The sequence below is a fragment of the Dermacentor variabilis genome, chromosome 10 (genome assembly GCF_050947875.1).
Source record: "Dermacentor variabilis isolate Ectoservices chromosome 10, ASM5094787v1, whole genome shotgun sequence".
Lineage (NCBI taxonomy): Eukaryota > Metazoa > Arthropoda > Arachnida > Ixodida > Ixodidae > Dermacentor > Dermacentor variabilis.
This window is the reverse complement of record NC_134577.1, coordinates 63,319,962-63,336,029: the sequence shown is the minus strand read 5'-3', so window position 1 is coordinate 63,336,029 and position 16,068 is coordinate 63,319,962. Positions and strand designations below refer to the sequence as shown.

Genomic DNA, 16,068 nt, shown 5'->3' with positions numbered 1-16,068 from the left:
TTATAGAGCATTTATAACCGCTTTCATAATGCTTCGTCTCAATTTATTTGAACATGCGCGTTGGATTTGTATATTTATTCTATTACAAAAGGTATACTTTGCCCATGAGATCTTTTAGCCTTTCATGAGTAGTTTTTGGTTCTCTTGAAACTGGGAAGCTTCCACTGTATGCTACGCTGGAGCGCAATGAAATATGGGTATACAGGTCGCGATGACAATTTGGCGGGATCTGCGAACACATGGCAAACTGCGCTTTATCGCCTTCTGATGAAGCAAGAGATTTGTGCAGTTCGGCACAAAAGCTAGAATGAACGCGCATGCGCAGTGTCATGTCTTCATACTAGGCGCTAGTTTGGGGAGAGGGTGCAGGAATGCGTCATGTCACCCCCTCTAGATCACGTGACATTTGACCCCGCCTGGCACTATTCTGCTCCAGGAAGTCACCGCCTCCACAGTCCGTACGGGACGAGGCGACTGTGGCCCGGAACGAAACCGCTCGACCCTACTTTACGATGTCGAGCGGCCACTGCAACTTGGCCCAGGGTACAAGCAGTGCACCCTCTGATCTGGATGCAAGCAGGTGAGCTTCTATTCAACATTTACTTTGAACGATGTCAAACCTTGACACGCCACTATGTGCAGATTGTCAAATATTCAGGTTCTATTCCGGTGAACGTTTCTCTGCGAGTTCTTATGTGCACCGTGGCTGCTCACCACACGAGACATTTGCAATGGGTAATTGGATTGCGCGTAGACAAAGCACATGGGCTGATATACCGCATCTAGCGCCCACGAAATTACTCAGTCAACACGTCCTACGTAATACGGATAAAACGCAGGCTCTAAATTGTTATTCCTTTAATAAAACGAAGCTTTCTATGCCTTCGGTTCTCATGCGCTTTCCCAATCAATTTTGTGCAAAGTATTGTGGGCCAGTCCTGCAGGTAGGGCAATACTTAACCTACACTTTAGTTAAACTCTGCGAGTTTACGTGCTAAAACCGCGAAGTGATTATCACACGCCTCATACTGGGGACTCCGGATCCCTTTTCACCACCAAGGATTTTTAAGCTGCACCCCACGGAAGACGGGTTTATCAGGCCCCCATCGAAAGGCAGCCGCAGCAGCCGGCATTTGATCATGCTACCTCTGGATTGGCAGCGCAGCACCAAATTCACGAAGGCGGAATGGTGAGCAATGTTAACTTTGTCGGATCGTGGAAAAGGCGTGCTGTGAAGTTGGTCAATTTCAGTTGCAATGTAATCCATGTGTCGTGTAGTTGGGGTGTCCGAGTCCTGCTTATTTTGTCAATCAGATGCATAATTGTTGTGCTGCTAAAAGCTTGGAGAAGATGTCTTATAGCCGCGCCGTGAAAGCTTACCTTCATATAGGCTTTGCATATAGGCTTGAGAAAGCTCGCTCGTGCTCTATGCATTTTTTCTTAAATAGAAAAAGGCCCATTCCTTATTTTCCACCTCATACATGTGCATCTACGCGGGCCGACAAAATGTTCGCGCTCAAAAGCGTCAATTTGCTCACGCTCTTCTGAGTGCGACGTCAAATAGAAATTTCTGTATTGGTAAAATGGCTTTCAGTTCCAGCTTATCTGATTACATCAAGCGGTAAGATGGCTGTTCTAATGTAATCCCCCCTCACACATTGCACTGCATTCTAGGTATGCATCGTCAAACTTGCTCGTCAAGTTAAAACATAATTGCATTGACGATGCAAAGGTTGAAATTGCTGGTATAATTAACAGCCATTTTTTTCTCTTATTGTCAATTAAAATATTGTCTATACCAGTTTGCTCTCTGACCCAAACCGCTCTCTTTCTGTCTCATAAAGTTATGCCTAGCATTCTTCGTTCGATTGCTCTTTGCGCGGTCGTTACCTTGTTCTCAACCTTCTTTGTCAGCCTTCAAGTCTCTGCGCCGTATGTCAGCACCGGTAAACTGCACTGATTGTATACTTTCCTTTTCAATGATAACGGTAAGCTCCCAGTCAGGAGCTCACGATGTCTGCCGTATGCAATCTAACCCATTTTTATTCTTCTGTAAATTTCCTCCTCAAGGTCAGCGTTCCCTGTGATTAGTTCACCTAGGTAAACGTACTCCACCACAGACTTTACAGGCTGACTTGCGATCTTGAACTCTTGTTCCCTTGTCAGGTTATTTATCATTACCTTTGTCTTCCGCAAATTAATCTTCAGCCCCACTCTTACAGTCTCCCTGTTAAGGTCCTCAATCATTTGTTGTAACTCGTCTGCATTGTTGCTGAATATAACAATTGCATGGGCAAACCGAAGGTTGTTGAGGTATTCGCCGCCCATCTTTACTCCTTAGCCTTCACAGTTTAATAGCTTGAATACTTCTAAGCAAGCTGTTAGTAGCATTGGGGATATTGTCTCCTTGCCTGATCCTTTCTTTATAGGTATCTTCCCACTTTTCTTGTGTAGAAATAAGGTGGCTGTGTAATCTCTGTAGATATTTTCGACGAGATTTATGTAAGCGGTCTGTACTCCTTGAGTGCGCAATGCCTCTGACTGCTAGTACCTCTACTGAATCAAATGCTTTTTCGTAATCTATGAAAGCCATATAGAGAGGCTTATTGCACTCGGTGGATTTATCGATAAGCTCGTTAATAACATGGATGTGATCCATTGTAGAGTAACCTTTCCTGAAGCCAGCTTGTTCCCTTGGTTGACTAAAGGCCAGTGTTACCACTATTCTATTCGAGTTTCTTTTGATAAATCTTTTATATAATACTTGGAGTAAGCTAATGAGCTATAATTTTTTAGTTCTTTAACGTCGCGCTTTTTGTGGATTAGTATTGTTTTGCATTCTTCCAGTTTTCTGGCCTTGCAGCCGATAGAAACTTCCTATAGAGAGCCGCCGTTTTCCTAGCAATATGTATCCTCCATCTTTGAACTAATCGACTGTTATTCCATCCTCCTCTGCCGCTTTTGCCCGTTTCATGCCTTGCAAGACTTTTCTGACCTCATCTCCAGTTATAGGAGGAGTTTCTGTATACTGTTCAATATTGTTTCGAATACAGCTCCTGAGTCCTATGGGTACTGTAAAGGTCAGTATAGAATTCTTCCGCTGCTCTTATTATATTTTCGAGATTGCTGATATTACCCTGCTTATCTTTCAGTGCATATATCTTGGTTTGTCCTTTGCCAAGTTTCCTTCTTATTTCATGCTGCGTCCATTTTTAACGACTTCTTCATTCTTTCACACGTTATAATTTCTAATATCGCTTATTTTCGTTTTCTTGATCAGTTTTGACAGCTCCGCAAATTCTATCTTATCTCTTGTGTTGGACGTTTGGACGTGAGTCTTTGTCGTTTCCTTATTAGGTACTTTGTTACTAGGGAGAGCTTGCCTACGGGTTGCCTTGGTGCCTTTCCTTCCACTTCTATTGCTGCCTCTGAAGGCAGCCTCGTTACGGTTTCATTCATTAGCTCTATGTCATCATCATCATCTCTTTGTTCTAAGGCTGCATATTTGTTTGCAAGTACCAGCCTAAATTTGTCTGCTTTTACCCTTACTGCCTCTCAGTTGACCTGTTTCTTCTTGACCAATTTTACTTACTCTTTCTCAGTTCAAATTGAGGTGAATCCTGGCCCTCACTAACCTATGATCACTACATTTTATCCTACCTATTACTTGACCCGCCGTGGTTGCTCAGTGGCTATGGTGTTGGGCTGCTGAGCACGAGGTCGCGGGATCGAATCCCGGCCACGGCGGCCGCATTTCGATGGGGGCGAAATGCGAAAACACCCGTGTGCTTAGATTTAGGTGCACGTTAAAGAACCCCAGGTGGTCAAAATTTCCGGAGTCCTCCACTACGGCGTGCCTCATAATCAGAAAGTGGTTTTGGCACGTAAAACACCAAATATTATTATTATTATTACCTATTACTTCTACATCCTGCACTATGCTGGGATCGGCGGAAAGTATGAAATCAATTTTATTTCTCGTTTCGCCATTAGGGCTTTTCCAGGTCCATTTTCTGTTGCTACGTATCCTGAAAAAGGTGTTCGTTATTCTCAGCGTATTCCTTTCGGCGAATTCTACCAGTATCTCTGCTCGAGTGTTTCTAGAATCAACACCGTAGTTGCCAATTGCCTGTTCATCCGCCTGCCTTTTCCCCACTTTTGGATTGAAGTGCCCATTACTACTGCATACCGCGTTTGCACTTTTCTCATAGCTTATTCAACATCTGCATAAAACTGATCTAGTTCCTCATCGTCATGACTGGACGTTGGACCGTAGGTTTGTACTACCTTTAATCTATACCTCTTATTGAGTTTGATTACGACTACTGCTACCTTCTCGTTAATACTGTAGAATTCCTGAATGTTGCCCGCCATGTCCTTACGGATTTAGAATCCTAACCCCTACTGCTTCTTATCAGGGAGACGTCTATAGCAGACGACATGGCCGTTATTCAGCAACGTGCAAGCCTCATCAGTTCTAATCTCACTAAGGCCAATAATATCGCAAGCAATGTCTGATAGTTCTTCGAAGAGTCCTGTTAAGCTAGCCTCACCCGAGAGAATTCGGGTGTTAAACGTTGCGAGGGTCAGTTTCCATTGGCGGCCTGTCCGGACCCAGGTACTCTTAGCACCCTCTGCTGCGTTGCAAGTCTGACCGCCGCCTTGGTCAGGTGCTATGCATCCACTGGGGACTGAGAGACATCGTTTCATTGAGAAGATCATTAGGGAGGTTGTGGCCAATTACTGCACCAGGGAGGCAAATTTCTGTTCTGGTTAGGGAGTGTCTTTGTTCAAGCTTAGTGGGCCTTCCTAATTTGGTTGTTCCTGGATTAGTATAGCGGCATCTTTCGCCGGTGTCAGGCGCTACTCCAAGCCTTCAAGCAAGAACTAGATAATCCAAGGCCGAACTAGATACGGTATGCAATTATGAAAATGGCAAATTCCGAACATTCTGAATTTCTATTAATGGTTTTTAGATACAATGGAGAGTTCTCCCTCTTTCCTTGCTTTCAGAAAACTAACTGAAATGTATTTCCTCCAACAGTTGTAACTTTGATGTACATTTGTTTTGTTACCTTCAGTTCAATTGTAGTCCATTGGTCTTAATAGTTATGTGTCATGTTGATGATGAATGTGTTGACGACTAATTCTGTCATTCTTGCTTATTTGCCTTTCTACTTAGCGTATTTGATACTCTGTACGTGCATTTTAATTTCCGTGTGTTTGATATTTTGCGATGTGTTTTGAAGCATGTTGCAATCTTGTCTACTGCGCGTGCTGTCTGGTGTCAAAGGCCTGGTCAGGTGGCTTTTCGTGCCGCCTTTTGCTTTGGCATCAAGACAAACCGCTCTTGAGCGTTGGTTTGTCAATAAAGAAATAAACAAACAAACAAAAAAGACAAGTGGTACATCACAGGCTTTGAAATCTTTAGAACAGCAGTTTGTGATTGTTGCACTTTTTACCGATCATCCTCTGAGCGTGCGGCAAAAGTGCTCCGGATACTTTCTAGAATAGCTTGGCCTGTCAGTGACTGCGCAGGGGGCCACAGATTTCCGCCTCTATATATATATATATATATATATATATATATATATATATATATATATATATATATATATATATATATATATATATATATATATATATATATATATATATATATATATATATATATATATATATATATATATATAAAGGTATGTTTGTCTCTTTTAGCTTCGCTAGCATAATGTCCGTAAAATTTTATTGAGCCCCAAAGTCAAAGGTAAAGTCATAGGCTGTGGCTTGTTCGATTGCTGCGGAATGCTTATAATGGCAGCATCCGCACATCTGCTTCCCTATGTTACGTCTCTAGTTCAGCTACATTCATGAAAGAAACAAAGGCTAAATTTATGATTTCATCACGAGTGTATGATGCCCGTCGATGATATTTGCCTGGACGACGACGACGTGTCTACTGTGTGGAACGCTGCTTTTTTGTCTCTGCGAATGAGAAGCTACTTTGTGGGAGACGCCACTTCCTTAACTACGGCGATGGACATGGAGTCACCAGGAGGGGTTCCTGGTGCTTCAACGTCAACAGCGGCCGCTCCGAGAAAGCGGTCTAGTCGTCCGAGTGACACGGACAGCGAGCACACTATGATCTATTCAGCGACCAGTGATGATACTTCGGATGACGGTGACTTAGTGCCCATAGCGAAGAACAAAGCGAACAGAAGACTCGTCAGGAGATCTTCCAGAAGTAAGGCAAATGTGATCTTGTCGCGAAAGCCATCAGAGCTCGCAATTTTATTTGTGCCTGTGGCTGCTAGCAACAATCTAAACGGGATCAGCCGCCAAGCCATATCTGTGTCGCTCGAGGCACTTGTTCGGGGTCAGATCAAAGATGTAAGGATCAACGCCCGTAAGAACATCCTCGCTTTAGATGTCACAAACAGCAGCGCGCTAGACATTCTGAGCAAGGTTAAGGTGCTGGATAGCATCAACGTACGCTGCTATAAAAAAGACGATCAGAACTCTACGGAGGGCGTTGTGTATCACGTAGATAATTCAACAAGCCATGCTGACCCGCACATACTCATCAAGCCAGCGCCTGAAGGAATTGCCATATTGCAAGCCGTCTAGGAAACTTGCAGTGTGTGAACTTAACTTTCAAAGGAGACAGTCTACCGTCACACGTCAAGGTCGGTCACTGTCGACGCATAGTATGGCCTTTCGTGCCAAAGCCGCTTCAGTGCAGGAAGTGTCACACGATAGGGCACGGTAATACGGTTGGCACAAATGCTGCCGCGTGGCCACAATGCTCTGGGTCCCGCAGCTCCGACGCCTGTCGTGCAGAAAAACAAAAGTGCGCCAATTGTCAAGGTTCTCACGATGCAACTTCAAAGAATTTCCCACGTGTGAAAAACGAGGCGAAAGTCTTGAGGCAAATGGTCAGGGATGGTTCTTCGCACAGGGAGGCTGCCGCTAAGGTGCGACATCGACGTTCACGTCGCCGGAGATCTAGGAAACCCACTGCTAATGCTAAGGATGCACCGCGTCCACTGACAGTCCACAAACTTCCACATACAGCTAGCAATAGTAGTAATGAAGATCCTAAGCAGAAAGTCTCCAATATCATTGTCTCATGCAAGGAGTGGCCGTCGTTGCCACGGCTAGACCTACCAGCGGAGCGACAAGATGTAGCGCACTCACCGAATCATGCTTCGCCTTCTGGCAGCAACCAAGACGACGACAAACAAGTTGTCACCATAAGGGCCTTTATGAACACGCTACGAGTACTGCTCACCGCCATACACACTCCGGCGGCTCGAGGCACACTTCAAATACTGGATTCCCTGAATCCGGTACTGTCCGGTCTTGAGAAGTACCATGGCTGCTCCTCTACACTTGTTCCTTAAAGAGGTCAAAGAAGCGTTTATCTGCCAATGGAATGTCAAAGGCATTAAATCCCGCATTTCGGACTTTCGGCCATTTGTTTTTAAGAACAAATTTCCAATAATCCTCATTTATGAACTAAACATTGAGACCGCCATCCGCATATCAGGATATGAAGCTTTCATGCCTGCCACTTGTAGTCACCGCAGAAAAGTCATTGTTTATATCAGATGCGATTTACCGTATGTTTTACACCCAGTGGCACCTGGTGACGACTATCAGTACGTATGTGTTACTATAATATGGAAGAACGTCGCACTCACGCTCGTAGGTGCCTACAGTTCACCTTCGACTCAATTTGACAACGCAAGACTAAGTGCAGTTTTAACTGCGACACATGGAGCATAGTTTATTACCGGCGACTTCCATGTGCATCATCCGCTATGGGGAAGCTTAAAGATGGACTGTCGAGGAAGACGTGTACTATCCTTCGCGTCGGACCATGAGCTCTGCTGCCTAAATGATGGTAGTCCCACTTTTCTGCGGGGATTGACATACAGCAGCTGCCTCGACTTTAGTTTCAAGATACCTTAGTGTCAGTGTGAAATGGTTTACGGACACAGAAACGCATGGTATGGACCACGTTCCAACATTTGTTAATATCGACGGCATACGCAAGTGACTCCACCACAGTTCTTCATTACTGGCCTAAATACACGTTGCTCATGGAGAATTGCCAAGAGATCCAGGACTGTCTACCTGGCAACATCGACAAGCTAATTAACGTCGCTGCTCAAGAAGCCACAAGAGCTTTTCGGCCTATTCCTAAGTTTTCTGAATTCGAAGCAGAATTGGAGCTGCTTCGAGCAATCCGCTGTCGCGCGGAATGAAGGTACCGGCGCACCAAGTCCATCTACGACCTAAGGGAGGCGAGACGCATACAGAAGAAGATCCAGCGTCGGATCAACTCCCTGCAGTCTCTACGATGGAAAAACTTCTGTGATTCCCTTCATCCGCATAAACCCCTGTCACATATATGGAGCACGATGCGTGGTCTTCGAACGCCACCCCTTCAAATGTCTGGCTCTCTACCAAGGTCGCAGAGGGATCGACGTAACGGAGGACTTCTGTTTTAAGGCTGCTGGTCTATCGCCATCGTTCGCCACACGTGATCCCCGTGATGTTCCAATCTTGCAGGATTCTCGTATGTAGAATCTGTTTTCCATCGAGGAGTTGCAGGCGGCGTTGGCAGCGTGCAGACGTTCCTCATCACCTGGGCCTGACGGGGTAACATACGCAGCTCTTGGAAACCTCGGTAAAACAGCCCGGCATGCTCCTCTAGACGTGTACAATAATTCATGGCAGTAAGGAGTGGTTCCTGCTGCATGGAAGTCCAGCCGCCTTGTGCCTCTGCTCCAACCAGGTAAATCACCCCTAGACCTATCGTCCGTTATCTTATCGTCCAATTACTCTGGCCAGTTGTCTAGTAAATGTGATGGAGAGGATGGTGCTGACGCGTCTAGACTGGTATCTAGACCACCACAAGTTATACCCTGACGCTATGACGGGCTTTCGACGCGGACGCTCTTCTGTAAACAACGTCATAGATCTTGTCTAATCTGTTCAGCATGAAAAAATCCTAAGGAGGCTGTCAGCGGCGATGTCTTTGGATTTTAAAGGCGCTTATAACAACGTAACCCATCGCGCCATCCTGGAGGTCTTGGGCGATGTCGGCCTAGGCGTCCTTGTTTTCCAATGGATGTTCAGCTTCTTAAAGGATAGGTCATTCTTTGTGCAAACTCAGGATGGTGCGTCATCACAACAAACCTACCGTTGCGTACCACAAGGCGGAGTCTTGAGCCCCACTCTTTCTAGCCTCGTGCTCTTGGATCTGGTTCATACCTTTCCACAATCCGTCCATTTGTCGATCTATGCAGACGATATATGCCTTTGGTCATCAGGAGCGACGCGTCCCCAGGTTCCCGCCAGACTTCAAAAAGCGGCCACACTAACATCAGGTTATCTTCGAGCGCGAGGTCTGGAGGTGTCCTCGGAGAAGTGCTCTATGATCGCTTTCACGCGCAAAACAATGCAACCATACGTTGTGCTTTCACCTACAACCGTGCTTTCATTCCTACATGACAAGCACAAAGAACGCATCCACGTTTACACGGATGGTTCTACCTCCTCTAAAAGTTCAGCTGGAGCAGTGGTAATTCCCGCAGAGCCTGCCACCCTTAAGTTCAAAACGTCTCACATTACATCATCGACGGCAGCAGAACTCGCAGCTATCCGTGCTGCTCTGGAGTTTATTGGTCACGAATCATCACATTCATGGTCCATCTTATGTGACTCGAAGGCAGCTCTCGAGTGTCTGATGTCTCCTTTCAACCACGGACCAAGTGTGCAACTAGTCGCACACATCCGACTACTCCACCATCACGCAATCAACAAGGGGCACATCATCTACCAGTGGATACCGGGTCACTGCGGAATTTCGGGAAATCACAGTGCGGATGACGCCGCCCGATTTGCTCACTATGGTGCCCATGTTATACCAATACCACTGTCACGAACAGATGCCGCCACAAGTCTTCGCTCCCTCGCCCGCGAGCTTACGCAGAGTCTGTGGAACACCAGTGAATTCACGAACGCCGGTCTCCACAAACTGGATCCACGTCTGCAACTCTGTCTACCACCAGGGCTACCACGAGCGGAAGCAGCATTTCTGTGCCGCCTATGGCTCGGCGTGGCATACACAAACTCCTATTCTTTCCGCATTGCAATGGCCGGCAGTCCGACTTGCGACACCTGCGGGGTCGAGCAGATCTTTGAGCACCTCCTTTGTGACAGTCCCCGTTACAAAGTGCCAAGAAAAGTGCTCATGGCCGCACTCTACAAAACTGGGCAATCGCCCCTTTACCGAGTAAAAAGCTCCAGGACACTGGTCCAGACCAGCTTCGGCACTCAAGTCCTTAAGGGCTTTGCTGAAGTTTTTAAGGACCTGCGAATTATGCAACCGTCTTTGAGTGTTGTATCGCGTAGTATCCCGTTACTGTGTCAATTTCCCGGTTTCCTTTTTCCACCATCTTCTTCTTTCTCCTTTTATTCCTTTACCCCTTTCCCCAGCATAGGGTAGCCAGCCGGTGCTTACACTGGCTAACCTCCCTGTCTTTCGTCCCCTTTGTCTCCCCTCCTTGCCTGAGAGGGGTACTGACAGGACATTTTTGATTGTGTATGTGTTGCGGTGAATGAAAATGCTAGACCTGTAGATCCTTTTAAATATGGTGACAAGGCTATTTTCTAGGGGTCAGACAAGAGTTTTCAAAGGTTTCAAGCTCTAGGAATTTCAAAGGAAGAAAATGAATTGTCGAAAAGGTCTTGTCAGTATCTCGTTAAAGGTCTAGACGTTTGCGGCGCTGTTGTTCTAGGCGCTTTGCTTGAAAACGACTTTTTCTTGGGCTTAATATGTACAGGGGTGTGGAAATATTGGAAACCCAGATGTCTGCTCCTTTCGGTTCACGCGTTCAGCCGCTTATTTCGAGGACGGGAGATCAAATTTCTGCTGTCGTGTAGCAGACACAATCGAAGGCGTACAGCCATACCACTGGCTTTCCTACACCTCGTTGCGTTTTAGCATCGTTCAAAACTGCTCGATGGCTCCAAGTGAGAACGAGGTTTCGGAAGAACTTTCTCGATTTTTAAACTTCGGTGAACAAGGCCATTTCCTTGGCGCCAAATCCATCACCGGAAAGCGCCGGCACTGTCAAATAAGTGTCCGTTGCAAAGGGGGTAGCACCCAAGAGGAGTAGGTTTTCTTGCAACCGAATCCACGATCCCAAATTTACGCTCTTTACGGCCAAGTTTTACTAATGAAGTGCCCTCCCCATCTATTCTCTCGCAGAGTTCCCGAAGAAACCAGAGAAGCAGCGGGGCACCAGCGAGAGAACCAGGCTGCCAACAGAATCCAAGAGTGCCACGTTTGCCGGTTCGCTTTCACCGAAACGGAGGCCTTCGAAAAGCACACCGCTGACCACTCGCTTGGGAAAAGCAACAACTGCTCCGAATGTGGTCGACTGTTTAAGAAGCCTTGGAATCTCAAGAGGCATTTACGTACACACGGCGAACCGTCCTTTGAATGCGGCGTGTGCGGCAAGAGATATTGTAGAAAAGAGGACCTCGAGAAGCACGTGCTTGTTCGGCACGTAGGCGCACAGGACTGGGAAGCCTTCGAAGGGACACCTTAACAGGGCAGCATGCACCACGAAATTGAACGAGCACGTCGGGAAGCACCGTCGAACGCGATGGTGGCATCGGCTTCGGTGCAGGCGGATGTTCGCCCGGGAGGAGCGACCTCTCTGGATGTCATATGGGCGCCAAGCCGTGTCGTGTGCCTTTGCAGAAGAACTTGCGGTCTGGGCCTCAACTGTTCCAGCTGTGCGCGAACTTCATGACAAACAAAAGTGGGCTAATCTTATCCCTTCTGACTGCGGCCGAAGAATGCCTGCGAATAAAATTTTTACAGTGGTTATCTGGAGGAACACTGTGCCACCCGCCGTGGTTGCTCAGTGGCTATGGTGTTGGGCTGCTGAGCACGAGGTCGCGGGATCGAATCCCGGCCACGGCGGCCGCATGTAGATGGGGGCGAAATGCGAAAATGCCCGTGTACTTAATTTAGGTGCACGTTAAAGAACCCCAGGTAGTCAAAATTTCCGGAGTCCTCCGCTACGGCGTGCCTCATAATCGGAAAGTGGTTTTGGCACGTAAAACCCCATAATTTTTTTAAGAACACTGTGCGCCATCTGTTGTTTTCTTCGAAGAACGCACCCGTCTTTCGCTATCCTCTAGCCATGGTTAAAACAAATTTATATGCCTCCTGGATTGAACAAAAGAGTGAGACATCTTTCTTGGAAAAAAATAGCTGTAAGTATATTTAGAGTAGAGTTCCTAATAGTGGAGTTCAGTAAGGTGCCGCCCTAATATTCTCGAGCCTTGCTGGTAACGTTATCAATAGTTTTAGCGCCCAGCATTGCAGAAACAAAACTGTTAAAAATGGTATACATATTTGTTCAATGGCGGAAGCTCAAGACTCTGCCCGGAAAAACGGGATGCTCAAAGTGGAAGAACAGCTACACTAGTTGGCTTAGCTCGTGCATGTAACTAATGATCAAACAAAACACTGCTGTGGCTAAATAACGAACTTTAACGATGATGCTTCACTGGCATCGCCTTCATAACGACCTGGATGGAGACAGTCACCCAGCCTGCTTGATTTGACGAGGTGTATTGTACATGCTTTCATTCCAGTCACGCACGATCTCCTTGGCAGAGTGGAACACCGCACATACAAGGCGCACAAGACTGCAAAGACTAAACCCGTCACTTCAACTCAAACCTCCAGCGGGTCTACACCGACGTGAAGCGTCTCTTCTGTGCCGGTTATGGATTGGAGTTGCCTTCACGAATGCCTACTCAGCACTAATTGGAATGACTAATACTCCTGCATGTGATGTTTGCGGATGCGGGGACAACATTGACCACTTATTGTGCCATTGTCCTCAATTTCAAGCACAAAGACAGTCTTTGTCACACACATTGAGGAAACTAGATGATTGTCCTCCGAGTGAACAGACCATATTAGAGCACCGTCCCGACCGATCATCGGCTCAGAAGGCAGTGAAGGCACTTTTGTGTTTTCTCAGAACTTCTGGTTTGCTCGAGCGACTCTAACGGAAGTGCTGTCCGTACACGTATCTACACCTTCTCTCTCCCTTCTTTCTCTTCCCCTTCTCCCATCCCCCAGTGTAGGGTAGCCAACCAGACTATTGACTGGTTAACATCCCTGCCTTTCCTGAACACTCCTCTCTATCTCTCCCCCAGTCTTTTTGTATATATGTCTATAGCCCTTTTCTTTTGCTCAATGCTTCTCTATCTGCCGTTTATCGCTACGTAGACTTGCAACGAATCAGGTCGTATTACATTCTTTCCTGCTTTTCTTACACCAATACTCTTAACGTCTTTTCGTTATCGCGATTGCTGTGCGGTTCATGCCGCCAGCCATTTTAAGTTGAAGCGCTTTTGGAAGGTTCATGTTACCTCCAGGTCTCACTGGGTAAATCCTTTCGCATGCCATTAGGTGGTGTCGAGTGGTCTTTCAAATTATGCTGCAGCATTCACATGCCACATCTTGTTGCGAATATTTGCTACGGTATGTTTTTGTCCCTAGCCAACCAGCTCAAGCCTCACATATAGCAATCCACTACCCTCTTTGTTATCCAACAGGTTTTTCTTCCCCTTTTCATTCTTCCCGTTCCTGTAAATGTCCCTTGTCTATTTTTCTTTATTCTTTACAGCCAATTTGGTGTCCCTCTTTCTCTCTTCAGCTGCCGTGCTTGCTTAGTGGCTACGGTGTTCAGCTGCTAAGCGTCAGGAGGCGGGATCGAATACCCGCCACGACGGCCGCATTTAGATAGAGGGGAAATGCGAAAGCACATGCGTATTTAGGTGCAGGTTACGGAAACCCAGGTGTTCCGTTTCTAGAGTCCCTCTTTACGGCGTGCCTCACAATCAGACAGTGGTTGTGGCATGCAAAATATTTGTATTGTTTCCGTTTCTTTCTCATGACTCCCGCTTGTCTAGTTACGCTTTAAATTACCCGTTACTCGGGTGCCAACTTTATAAACCTCTTTCTCCATTTTGTCTCCGCGCATTTTTCAGTACAAATAGTTGCGCATACAGTTACAGTGCACTCCGCGGTGGCGCCGAGGCGAGCGCCATATTGAGGTGTTGTGACTGGGCCGCCTATTGGGACAGGGAACAGGCAGGCGGCAGCCTTGGGTCACGAAACCGAGCGAGGTTGGCAAAGAAAAAGGCTTCGCATAAAAAAAAAAGATAAATAGGCAATACACTCGGCGAAATCAGACAAGGAACTCGGTGGTGCAATTTACCCCTTACCCCCGTTTCAAAGCGCATGCGCATACCATCATCCATCGATCCAACCATACTATACCTGCAGAGGCACGTCTGAGTACTTCTGAAAGAAATAGCGGGTGAGAGTTGAGAATTTTTTCGACAAACAGAGTTCGATCTAAGGTAATGTTCTTTAGCCTTCTACACTGCTCAAAGGCGAGGGAACCGGAGAAAAGAACAAAAAGGGTATAAGTAATGATGATGAGAATAGGTACAGTAAGGTGCGGTTATGCGAGTATACAAGATTGTGTCCAAGATTGTGTCTTTTAGAGTCTCGAATTATTAAAAAATTGTAAAACAGCCCTGATGGCTCGTAAAATGTGACCGTGAATGGCAAGCATTGGCGTCTTCCTGGGCACCGTTTAATAGCAGGTCGTTGAGTAAATATGTATTGCAGAATTAAAAAAAGCAGGGAAGGAATTGAGGGGATCAGAGTCATTAGAAGGGTAGATATATCGGTATAATAGTGGGATAGAGGTGTTAAAATACGAAAGGAAGATTGAGATCAAATAGTCGAAAGGGTGGATGCCGATGAATGTAATAAAACCCGAATAAATAAAGCAGACTAGGTGACAATTTCTTACCAGCCCGTTTCAGAGGAGATGTTCAGAAACATGCTCACCATTATTATTAGCATAGTTCGCGTCCTGTTTGCGTTCAGAGAAATATTAGTGATAGCGATGTTGTCATTCCTTTTTCTGTCATCCTAACTTATTGGTTTTTTTTTTTCATATGACGCTAAACTATGGTACAGCGCTCAGAAAGTTCGAGTTTTTCGAAGAATTGATCTGGTACACAGCGGTCACAAAGGAAGGAACATTTACCTTTCGCAGCCATTTTCATCATAAGCTAAGCATTAGCGCAACGCTTTAGTATGGCGATATATCGATGTTCCACAATAAAAAAATAAGATGAAATAAATAATTACGTAATAATTGAAAACAGTTGAATATTTGGCATGCCTTACGTAAAGCCACCCGCCGTGGTTGCTCAGTGGCTATGGTGTTGGGCTGCTGAGCACGAGGTCGCGGGATCGAATCCCGGCCACGGCGGCCGCATTTCGATGGGGGCGAAATGCGAAAACACCCGTGTGCTTAGATTTAGGTGCACGTTAAAGAACCCCAGGTGGTCAAAATTTCCGGAGTCCTCCACTACGGCGTGCCTCATAATCAGAAAGTGGTTTTGGCACGTAAAACCCTAAATATTATTATTACGTAAAGCTCATGGTCAGTTTCTCGGCGACTATCTCGGCAAGCATATTTGTGCATTGATATACGAAGGTAATATGAGCGCCCAGTGAAACTGCCAAGGAATAAAATGACCAGGAGAGGTAAATATTGCTCAGCTTATGATCACTGCATAACAACTGGCGAATCTTGCGATGTTTGATTCTACACTTGTCTACCTTATGCGATGGGCCTACTACACGAGCCACATCATGGACTTGCATTATTTCAAGAAAAAGAAATAAATAAATAATTAACTAATTATTGAGCAGGCTTTCATAAACTCTCTATGCTGACTGACAAAGTAGTCAGGGCAAGCACATCTCTGTTCTGCGTATATGTATATTTTCGTGCATAAAACCTGTACACATAATGGCGACTTAACCACCTATTAATGAGATAGTGAAATTTGTTTAGCGGGTTTATTGATTTGATCAATCGTTCAATGAATTTGACCCGATTGGTCGTATATATCATGGGCTCAGCGATTCCCTCG

The 16,068-nt window shown here is 46.0% G+C and overlaps 1 protein-coding gene across 2 annotated transcripts in view; it reads left to right on the top strand.

Moving 5' to 3' along the window:
• LOC142559573 (zinc finger X-chromosomal protein-like) overlaps nucleotides 1-11,879 on the top strand; it is a 33,058-nt gene extending 21,179 nt beyond the window's left edge. For both annotated transcript variants that reach the window (XM_075671153.1, XM_075671152.1), the window contains exon 2: nucleotides 11,282-11,879. In XM_075671153.1, coding sequence (XP_075527268.1) covers nucleotides 11,282-11,624 — 343 coding nt within the window. In that variant the 3' untranslated portion in view covers nucleotides 11,625-11,879. The remainder of the gene's footprint in view (nucleotides 1-11,281) is intronic.
• The last annotated feature ends 4,189 nt before the right edge of the window (nucleotides 11,880-16,068 follow it).